Source organism: Anastrepha obliqua, chromosome 3 (genome assembly GCF_027943255.1).
Source record: "Anastrepha obliqua isolate idAnaObli1 chromosome 3, idAnaObli1_1.0, whole genome shotgun sequence".
Classification (NCBI taxonomy): domain Eukaryota; kingdom Metazoa; phylum Arthropoda; class Insecta; order Diptera; family Tephritidae; genus Anastrepha; species Anastrepha obliqua.
In genome coordinates this window covers 2,278,802-2,290,779 of record NC_072894.1, presented here as the reverse complement: position 1 = coordinate 2,290,779, position 11,978 = coordinate 2,278,802, and the positions used below count along the sequence as shown (strand labels likewise).

Here is an 11,978-nt window from a genome sequence, read left to right as displayed (position 1 = left end):
AAAACAACAAACTTAAAAACTCATACAATCATACATTCTTACCATCTGTGATTCGCCTGCGAAGCATTTATGCACTCGTATATGTATACGCATATGTATGTAAATATTAAATAACTTTCAAGTTTGTTTTTTTATTTATTTAAAACTAACAATAATAAGATCTGTTTTAGATAAAATTTAAATTTTAAATCACAAATGTTGTTACTACAGGTGTATTCAACATGCCAGAATCTGCCTAATTATTTTGGTTTGCTGGATCTTAACTTAAATATATATATGTATGTGTGTAAGTATTGTGCATATAAATAATTAATTGCCTCTTGATTCTTGGGAGGAACTGGCTCTGTCCACACTTGCTTTCTTGGGACGCAGCCCGAAGTCAGTTTGTCAAACAAAGATTTTCTCCTCCCATCAACATTCCCAATTGTATCTTAATGCTAATAAATTCGTATCCTGCGCTCTAGATCGGCCAATCCATTACAATTACTGCTCTACGTTAAAGTAAGAATTCTGCATCAAGTACAGTTTGTCAATCGGATTGACCAGGCTCGTGCTGAGATTGGCGATGATGTCGTGTGGGTTGGAATGTTGATTACCCGAAGAGCCTGTGGACTGCAGCTCCAAGTTATTCAACGACAAGGAATCAGCATCATCGTCTAATTGATCAAAATTGCTACCATCTAAAGACAGATCTGAACTGCAGAAACTGTCATTTGAATTGGGAGGGTAATCTAGGGAGATAAAAGAGAAAAATTAATATTATATTTTCAAACAAACTAAATTTTTTGTATATATATGTACCATCAGGGGAGAAAGGTATATTTGGATTCAGTGGCTGGCTTCCGAAACCACTGTCGCCTAGACTCAAGTAAGCGCTTTCCACTCCCGATATGCCGCATTCCTGTTTTATATCTTTTTCATCCTTATTTGCATCCTTTTCATCGCCGCTGCGAGAGTTCACTGTACTGCCGCCACCGCTTGTGCCACCATTTTTCGCTTTTCGCTGGATCTTCTTCATCTTGGCGCGCTGATTTTGAAACCATACTTGCACCACACGTACGGATAGGCCCGTGTCCTTCGCCAAAGCTTCTCTCACCTTCCGGCAAGGCTTTGGCGATTGGTCAAACGAAGCCTTGAATTGCTTTCGCTGCTGTGACGTCAATATTGTGCGGGGACGTTTCGGACCGCGACGTCCGTCACGGGGTCGCATTAAATCATCGTCGTCCAAGCCCACATAACCGCAATGCTGAGCTGTCGCCAAGTATATTTCCTTTTCGAGATCATGTCGACAACAGAATAGTTGACCGTCACGGAGCAGAAACTGTTCACCTTTCTGCAGAGGCAGTCGGCAGATGTAACAGATGAAACAAGGCAGGTGGAAAATAAATGATGGGATCGGTCGCATGACCATTTCGTGAGGCAGAATTGGGTGACAGCAACCTGTGCATTTGATGCTGAATAATCTAATGTACACCAATGAAAAAACAAAGTTTATAAGTTAAACTGTGGTTTATTTAAGATTATTTATAGTACAAAACCAAAACAATTGAAGAAAAATGCATTTTACTTACCGATCGTAATCGAGTTTGCAGTAAAGCTTTGAATTGCGTACGTAGCAGGTATTGAATAACTGAATGCCACAATAACAACACGACAGACAGTGTTCGTGCCAATTCGATTCGCCGACATTCATGAGATATCGGTCGTGGATCTTTCGTCCGCAACCTTCACAAATTTCGTAATTTTTCTCACACTTCACCTGACCAACATCTGTAAATATAGGAAAAGTAGCGAAAGATGAAACTTCGATTTTATCAGTATGTTGTGGATTATTAAGTTTAAAAGATTGATTTTTTTAGCTTTATGCTTCGCTTTTGCTAAAATCCAGTTAAAGTTTAAACTAAGATCAGAATCTCCCCATTCTAACTTCCTGAGCAAAGTTTATATTTACGAGGTATGGAAGGTAAATGAACAAAGTTGGCCACTTAGAAATATATTCGCTCTGAAACCAGACTGAGAAAAGAAGAGAAGTGCACTAGTTTACTGGGGTGACCGCCCTTGGTCGGGAAAAACCCGGGTCATTCCGGAAAGTACAATCGGCTGCTATGAGAATGGTCTCCTTTGCTGACGATTGTTCAATAATGGCATTATGACTTGTGTTCCAATGTGAACGCTTATCTCGCCAGCCTTTCTCACTTTTTCACGGTGATCCTTTTTACCACCCAAACTACAGCTAAGGGTGAAAGTCGATTAGGCAAAGACAAAGAAATGTTGCTGAAGACATTTAAAGCAATTGACCGTCCGGTTCTGAGTTACGCTGCGCCCGTTTGGTGGCCTGGCACCAGTGATACGCAGTGGGTAAAGGTCCAAACCTGTCAAAATACTGCAATCAGGACAGTCACAGGATGCCTCCTGATGTATTTCATGATCCCGGTCAAGGAGCATGGTCAGCCAGCAATTCCTGATTGGGTGTTACCGTAAGAATCAACCAACCAGGCATTTGATGAGCCTAAGCCCCCTCATAAGGCAGTCATTTTTGCAACTACTGGACCGGACAGTATATGGACAGACGCTAAACGACATTCATCGGGAGATTTTCACCATCCTAAACTCCCAGTACCCGAATGCCGTTAACGCAGTCCAACCACCACCTATTGCAGACAAAGAGCTTCAGCCGCCCTTTAGCTCAATTACGTTCCGGATATTACAATGGGCATACCCGACATTCTGAGGCACACCTCACGATACTAGCCACCTCTCAAACCCACCCACCTAAGACCCCTCTTCCTCTGGACCTAACCCGTCGAAACAGCACGCTTTCTGGGCCTGCCGTTAGAAGAGTTAGGCGATGATGATCGGTGATGACACCGCACTGACAGGGCTACAAAAACAACAACAAGGAAAGCAGTTGCAAGTCGTGGCACTCTTGCTTGAGGTCAGTGGAATAGACTTCCATTGAACATTGTTCAGAAGCATAGATAACAAGAGTGGTACAATAAAAGATTGCGTCTTCCCATGTGCCGTGACGCCAGCACAGAAAGTAAACAAACAAAAAGAAGGGGAAGAATATGCAAAAGTGAGTAGAAAGCAAATAAAATAGAATAAATCGCGCACACATACATTTGCGCGTGCATACATTTGTGTGGGTTTTTATTTTGTGCTCACGACACTCAATTGTCAAATCACCTAAACTAAAGTAGCGGTCTTCGAAAGGCGTCCCCTTCTGCATCCTCTAATCGTGTATAGGTAAGATAGCTTATATATCTCTTTTAAACTACTAACACCTGGGGGATTCCCATAGCCCCACAAAGTTATGTCATAAAGCAAAGCCTTACAAAATTAGCTTGTTGATAAATCAGCTCTTAAAACAATGATTACATAAGAAATTTTTTCATTACACAGCATAGAGACACAACTGTAGTAAACAGAAATCAGCTCGTACACATAGAACCCTAGTTGCCAACTTGGTGTTTTAAGCACTATATTTATTGTTAATGTTTAAAATTTAAAAGCAAAACCCACAATGCATTTTGTTATTGTCTTTGATTATGAAACATTTATTCAAAAGATTGAGGTATGTGCTCGTTCTGGCTAATTTACGACTTCCGTATCCAAAATATGTTTCGTTGTGAATTTTTTACGTGAGTTTTTGAGTAATATTTGCGCAATGCCTGGAAATTAGAACTTGGGTTGACGTCATATCCGCTAGCATTGGTAGCTACATATAGTGCCTTATTTTGTTATATAATTATATCTAATTTATAAATAAATAAATGAAATTATGATGGGTATTGTAGTCGAATGGGCTAGTGCGTGATTACCCTTCGGAAATGCGTTGGTTCGAATATCGGTGCATGAAAATCAAATAATAGAAAAGGTTTTTTCCACATAATAGCGATCGCCCCTCTGCAGAGAATGGCAAGCCTCCGAGTTTATTTCTGTGAGCTGTATGAAAAAGCACTTCATAAAAACTATCTGCCATTCGGAGGCGACTCCCTCCATTTGTGGAATAACATCAAGGCGCATGCCACAAATAGGAGGAGGAGTTTGAGCGTATAGTTCTAGGCAGATATGGCATAATAAATAGGCATAATACACGCCGAGTTCTTAAACATAATTATGATGATGATTCCGATCTAATATTTTTGACAAGCTTTTATTTCGAAACCATGGTTTTTATTTTTAGATTTATGCCTGTAAAGCGAAATACATATGACTTTATTTTGTGCTATATTGGCGGAATAGTTGAACTACTGCACTAGTTTTTACCTATAGAAATAAGTAGGTTAAGTACAGGTTTTCCCTGCAGCCATACATTCAGCAAAGATAACACAAATATCATAAAGTTATCACAAATATTTTATGTATAAACTAATGCATACAAAGATATACATATATACATCAAAACTGAGATAAACATACACCTGGAATTTACATGAGCCATAAAACCAGATCCCTAAGCGAGCTCTAAAAATCCAAATGCACACACCGCTAAAAAACACGTATGGCACTCTTATTAGTGGATTATCAACTACTCATTGGTATCCTATAAATACAGCAATAGCAAATAAATTCGTGGTGTATAAACACATAAATTATAAAAAATTACATTAATAGTAAGCATTTTGAGTTTTTGGTTAACCGGAATCCGTAATATCGTACAACAATAAGAAATACACCTAAAACAAATAAATGTTTAAATAAAAAACTAAGAACGAGAGAATATTTTCGGAGCTGCTTGTTTTAGCTCACTCCTACTTTCACCCAGCGCGCCTGGATGATATGTTCAAACTCCTCGGAACTGCGTAAAAATTATAGCAGTTCACGTACCCTCCTCAACAATAGCATTCATTGACAAGTAGAACAAGTAGGTGAGGCTACATTCGAACCGAACTTTGCATAACATTCTGGTGTTTTAATCAATCAAATTCATAGATGATTTTATCACTCTTACTAAATTTGAATGATTTTGCTTCATTTATAAGAGAAATATCACATTTGTCCGCTTTAGAAATGAATCGTTATACGGGAGGTGGACGTGGCATTGAGCGATTTCACACATTTCCAACACCAAACTGCCTTGAACAAGGAGACATTGTCTATCAAGTTTCAATAAAAAATACATATTAAGAGTTATCGTGAGCAGGGACGATCAGCAGGCATGGCTAAATCGACTCCTCTCATCATTCTGGCCATTTTGGTATATGTGGATGTGTGACGTTAATACAACGGTTATGCGAACAAAATTATAATACCCTCGTGCACAAGTGCGCGCGAGAATATAAATTAATGTATTCCATTTTTTTGTATTGCATATATAGAGATGATATGAAATAAAAAATCTTTTGTTGTTTTTGTTTAATATTTTATTGAGAAAAACTTATATCGTAACCGAATGGGTTGGTGCGTGATTACCATTCGGAAGTGCACAGGTCCGATGCCCCGGGCACATACTCCAATTGACAAAAAAGGTTTTTTCTAATAGCGACAACAGCAGACAGGGGCAAGGCTCAGAGTGTATTTCTGCCATGGAAAAGCTCTTCATAAAAACTATCTTTTATCTAGCTTTTCGGAGGATGCAACCCACAAACAGGAAGAGGAGCTCAGCCAAGGTAAGAGGGTCAGCGCGAAATACATATACTTATACACATATTTATACATATATATATACCATACATTATTATATATAAAGGGTGTTTTTTTAGAGTTTAGGTTTTCACTACTTTTTTCGTAGATGGTCTTTTTGACAGCTGTCACTTGATTTATGCTCAGTTTGGTTTGCCATTTCTTAATGAATAGACTTACACCTGAACAACGTTTGCAAATCGTGCAAATTTATTACGAAAATAATGGTTCGGTTCGCCTGACGCATCACAAGAAAATGTTGTTCAGCGATGAAGCTCACTTTTGGTTGAATGGGTATGTCAATAAGCAAAATTGTCGCATTTGGAGTGAACATAATCCACAAGCCATTGCTGGGACGCCGTTACATCCTCAAAAAGTCACTGTTTGGTGTGCTCTATGGGCAGAGGGAATCATTCGTCCATATTTCTTTAAAAATGAAGCCGGCCAAATTGTTCAGTCAATGGAGAGCGCTATAGAGCCATGATTAATGACTTTTTCGTACCTGATTTGGACGATGTTGATGTGGACGACCTTTGGTTCCAACAAGACGGCGCTACATGCCATACAGCCAACGCAACAATCGATTTATTGAAGGAAACTTTTGGTGAGCGCATTATCTCGCGCTGTGGACCTGTGGCGTGGCCTCCAAAATCGTGCGATATAACACCGCTGGACTATTTCTTGTGGGGCTATGTGAAGTCGCTTGTCTACGCAGATAAGCCCGAAACGATTGACGTCTTGGAAGAGAACATTCGGCGCGTTATTGCTGACATACGGCCCCAATTGCTGCAAAAAGTGGTCGAAAATTGGGCCTCTCGGCTGGAATTTATTCGAGCCAGCCGCGGCGGCCACTTGCCCGAAATCATTTTTAAAACATAATGGCAAACCCTTATCTTTATAATAAAGCTAAATTCTTGGCCATAACATTAAATTATATACGTTTTATTTCATCTTGAAAACCTAACCTCTAAAAAAAAACACCCTTTATTATATACTTATACATACATATATAACATATATTATTGCTTATGTAAAATAAGTCTTGTAATAGAAGTGGTTTTTGGTTTAAGGCAATAAGAACTCTCCGCGTTCCATGGCATTATTTTTATGGCGCACACCACAGCGGCTTTGTTTATTATATTTTACTCATTCAATCTTGTCACTACTCAAACATAACATAATTAAGTTAAATCGCAAAAGTATCCTAGGATGATATGATTCTTGTTGTTATCCAGTTGTTTTTCTTTTGCATGATGACAATTACAAGTACAGCAGACTATAAATCTTCAATCATCAAATAAGTCGTCATTTCTTGGTTTTTTACAGATTTGTTATTATTTGATCAGGTTTGGCACAGACAACTGTGGTCACTACGTTCGATCAAAAAAACCTTAAAAAGAGCGCTGCTGATAAGTCTATGAACAAGTGAAATTGCTTTCAGGAAGAAGTAAATAGAAGTGGAACTCTGTACATATTTTTTTGCATCAAAGTAATACGAAAATATAGGATCTATTACAAAACTTATTGCTTATTCAAAAAGGTCTGGATCTAAGCATAATTAACGGATTATAACTTCAAATATTTCAAAGCGAATCGATACAAGGAGAAGTCACTAGAGAAAAAACAACATTTGCAAGCATTTTTGTGTTTTTGCGATTTGGGAATTTCAATCAGAATGTAAAAAATAGATATATCGGCTGGATGCATTTTCGGAATGCTATTCAAAACTTAGAATGTTATATTCAAAATGTGGAAATGTAAAAACATGTGTACATATGTTTGTATAAATTTTTATATGTGTTTATAACTCTATATAACCATCGAAACGTTTGCTGTCCTTGGCTGCATGGCAAATGATGGAAATTATATCCAATATCTGCCAAAGCGCCTATTAGACACATTAGCTCTTTGATAACAGGTTATCTGTGATATTATGAATAAATAGCAAAAACAAATACTGTCGGTTGACAGCATGACAGTGAGGTACTCGAATTATGATAAATTGCTTATCTATGCATAATTTGACTGACTGGGGACGAACGATAGGCAATGAGTATCATTTCGAAACAGTCAATTCAAATGTGTGTACATATGTATTTACGCGTAAAAGTTGACTGCTGTTCATAAAAATACTTTTTATTTTTTGTTTTTTGTCTATGGTTTATGTTTGTAGTATGCAAAGAGTATAGTTTCCTATAGCCACCCACATACACGCACATACCCTTATTCATGCTAAGACTTAAAATGGCTCTAAGCGATAACTAAAGAATTTGGATTTTATAAATGCTAAAAAAGGTATTCTTCCCCTGCAAAATAGAGCAGATCTTTCGCCTACGATTTGTTGCTAATGTTTTTATCTTTTAATGGCTAACGAATAATAATGGAGTTGGGAAGAGGGCAGCTTGGGAAAGGCTATTTTGATACCGGATACTTTGGAAGTGCGAATTAAAACAATATTTACTAAAATTGCAGCAGATACTTTCCATTTCAATTCAACCGGGCTATTCGGGTCATGTTCTTCGATTTCGATGTAACTGTTGTTGCTAATTTTTTTAATTACTCATAACTTAGTCAAAAATAAGCCGATTTGAATGATTCTGGGTTCAAAATAATTGTAATTACTTACACGAGCAACTTCATGCAGAAACAATTGCAAAAAAGAAGTTGAAAAGGTTTTATTTTGCAAAAAACAAAAAGTGCGAAACAGGGTTTTTACTCAAAAATTCATTACTCAAAAACAACTCATTTTAGCTACTAGGTATTCAGCTCAATTAAAGTTTGAGATGTCCTTTTGATTTGGAAAAAGTTATAAAAAAAAAGATACACTTTTTGAAATATTGAATTTCGAAAAAATTTCAATTTTTTTTCTTTTTTGCTAAATAAAAAATTTTCAACTACTTTTTTGCAATTGTTTCTACATGAAGTCGCTCATATAAGTAATTACAATCATTTTGAACCCAGAATTATTAAAATCGGTTCATTTTTGACTAAGTTATGGGCATTTAAAAAATATTTTTTCTTATATAATTTAAAAAAATCGAGTTTGAGCCGAAAAACAAAATTGCCGATAACTCTTGAAAAAAATGTCTTTCGGGCGAACAAAAAACTACGTGTCTCATTATTTTGACCAGAGAGCAACATATTTCAGTTACATCGAAATCGAAGAACATGACCCGAATAGCCCGGTTGAATTGAAATGGAAAGCATCAGCAATGAAACTCTAAATACGGCGCCCGTAGTTTAGTGTGACATGCAGGCAGCAGATTCTGGGTTCCAGCTCCACTGCGGCCTTAAATTTTTGTTTTAATAACGACCCACTCAGCAGGCAAGGACAAATTACTTAAATTCAGATTTTTTAAGAATCTACGTTGGATTAGAAGTAATTATTTTGCTTATCTTTGAAAAAATGTTTTAAATTAAAAATTCTGCATTACGCTCGTTTACGTACATAATTATTGTTATAATTTAAGAAAGGAGTTGAAAGTAGAAGGATAAAGTAGAATAAGGCTGCGTAAAGGCGTAGGAAGCACATAATCGAACTCATACCGGGGGCTCCAATATTTCCAAAGACATATCTACCATTAAAATAAGAATGAAACAGTTTTGTATATCGTAAAGTAGCCCATTAACTACCAACATAAAATGGGAAAGTGTGGTTGGTGACGCGAATACATAGCCTATCCCTGCGAAATGTCAACCTCACCTTCACGTGGTACCGCCCGTGTAAAACGAACGAGGTTCTGGCATCCGATCATAGGCGGTATAACCTTAACACCTTGCGCAAGGGAAATGCAGAATCGGATGCGGCAGGCAATCTTAAAACAACCTGACTTCAGAAACCGCTATGACCCTTTGTTCCTTCATGGAACCATAGAAATTAATAATGAAGTAGCAGGAAAGAAATTATTTGAAAGCAGTCTTATTCAAAATTAAAAAAAAAAAAAAAACGAATTAATCAGTTATTTCAAACAAAATTATTTTAATTTAAATTTATTCAATGCCATTTTTACGATATCGTCAAAAATTTGCCGTTGCGTGGTGGTTGTGATTTCAACGTTATATGAAATCCATACAGTATTAATTACGAAAGTGCTCTGGTCAAAAATTTTAAGAAATTATATCAGCATAACTTAAAAGCGCGTGGTCCTCTTTAACGCCTTTCCAAACTGCATAATAAGCCAATAAATGATAATCAAATAGCAGAAACAAAATTATTACTAATTGTTAGAAAAGTGTAGAAGAAGAAATAAATTTTTGATAAAATGAGTGTCGCAGTCGGATTTTATTTCAATGAAATCACTAAAAGCGTCAACAACAAGAAGAGTAAAAAATACCGTGGGTCATTCTGTCTCTTGGCTGCAAATACAATGGATGAGATTATTCCACGTTTTGGATCTTTCACCTAAAAAGAGGAAAACCAATAATATACGGAAATGTGAAGCTGCTTTTAATATACCCGTACACCACCACTACACCAGTGACGAAAAAAAACATAAAAATATAATATTATGTGTTTACAATGATATATCCTTCCAGTTCTTCTAGAACACTTTAAGAATCTTTAAAACTCGAAATGATAAAAACGCATTACTTCTTTAAAATAATCAATAAATGCGCATGAATTATTTCATTAAAGTTATTGTTTCAAATAGTTTCTTAGTGCCTTAAGTCATTTATAGGACATTCAGACAACAATGGCAACTCTAGAAAAATTTCATACTTATAATAAGTTTCGGTTAATCAAAACTAATAAAATTCTAAATAAAAAGGTCGCCTTAGACCATTTTGAGGTAATCTGAAGTAGTTTTTTCATTTAATTTCGGCAGCTTCTAAAAGTGTCTGTCCAAATCTGGTACGGAGCGTTTGCGTTTAATGCAAAAGAAGGAAAACTAGCTTTTAAGTTTTTCACTGTAAATTACAATTATTTTCAATATATAACTTCATTCGTTTATGGAACATTGAATTATATTAATTACAATTGTTGTTAGTTCAAGAACTCAGTTTTGTGCGAATTCGGGAGCACGCACTTCGTTCGCCATTTGTAACGCCTTCGTTATAGTATTCCACATTCGACGTGTCTACTGCCCCAAAATGCGAACTTTCAATAATTCTTATTAAGACGCTTAAATTCCTTATATATATAATATTAAAGACATTTTTGTTTTTAGTCACAAAATTGATATTTTTGTTAACCAAAAAGACCAACGTAGTTTTGGCAAACAAAAGTACACTTAAAAGTCATTGAGACTCTAAACAATGTATTTTCCGTTTTCGTTGCTGATTGCTCGAGAGCAATATTGTGTTTAACCTATGCTTAAAATACGTTCCTGTTAATATAATACTAATCAACCATTTAAGCGCCCCGAGCATTCGAGAGAACTAAAGAACCTTAGAAATAAGTATTTCGAAAGGTTCAATCTATCGAAAGATCCAAGGTGTTATGAGTTATTCGCGGTATGTTCGAAATTTTTAATATATAATTATATTAAACCAAACCTGACAATTTTTCGGCGCTTCATAAAATCGAAAAAGGTCTTTCTAATAAATCCACATCCGGGCTTGTGCAGCGAATTCCTCACTTGACATCGGCTCCTTGGTTCTTACTGAGGGTAATAGGAATCTGAAGATGCCCCATGGACAGACATCGATGCATTTTCTGTTATTCTGTTAATGATGGACGTTAATCAAGCCATTGTTAGTAATTTTTTAACAAATCTTTAAACTCTAACCACCCCAGCGACCCGAAATGGTAATAAAAGTGAAGCTATAAATTATAGGTCCATATCAAAGCGGCTATCTGCAGTTTCAAATGAAGTATCAGGAATAAACTGTTTTTTAATCGTGAGCAATTAATTTGTATTCATCTATGTATTATAATCAACCTCTGAATTTTTTTTAATGTTTAATGATTTCATCTATACGGATTTCTCAAAAGCCTTTTACGTGATCTCTCTCATATTCTTTTGATTAAACTTTTCAGTTATGCTTGTTTTGCAGTGGATTAAATCGTACCTGTGAAGTACGGAAAGTTTTGTTGATATTGGTGATAATCTCTTCCAATGCATTTGGGCCGAACTCTGGTGTTCACCAGGCTAAACTATTATTTATTTATTTATTTGAAGAAGTCAAGAAAACATAATTTCGGGATGACTACTTGCGAGCATAATTGGTATTGACTTTATTTAAATAGAAAGGAAGAACGTTACGAAGAATTCTGGGAGGAGTAAGAAAATTGAGGCAGAAAGGGGCAGACAATGTCGCCTTTAATAACATTGAAAACAAACGAGAGAGACAGAATTGATCTTCTATTTTCCAAGGACTTCAGGTTGATCAAAAGCAAACGTGATGTGTAA

The 11,978-nt window shown here is 36.3% G+C and overlaps 1 protein-coding gene across 1 annotated transcript in view; it reads right to left on the bottom strand.

Annotated features, from left to right (window-relative positions):
- Nucleotides 1-222: 222 nt before the first annotated feature.
- LOC129242938 (LIM homeobox transcription factor 1-beta) overlaps nt 223-11,978 on the bottom strand; it is a 32,594-nt gene continuing 20,838 nt past the window's right edge. Inside the window, exons 2-4 of the mRNA XM_054879889.1 lie at nt 1,572-1,770; nt 802-1,463; nt 223-731 (exon numbers count right to left, since the gene is read on the bottom strand). Coding sequence (XP_054735864.1) covers nt 484-731; nt 802-1,463; nt 1,572-1,770 — 1,109 coding nt within the window. The 3' untranslated portion in view covers nt 223-483. The remainder of the gene's footprint in view (nt 732-801; nt 1,464-1,571; nt 1,771-11,978) is intronic.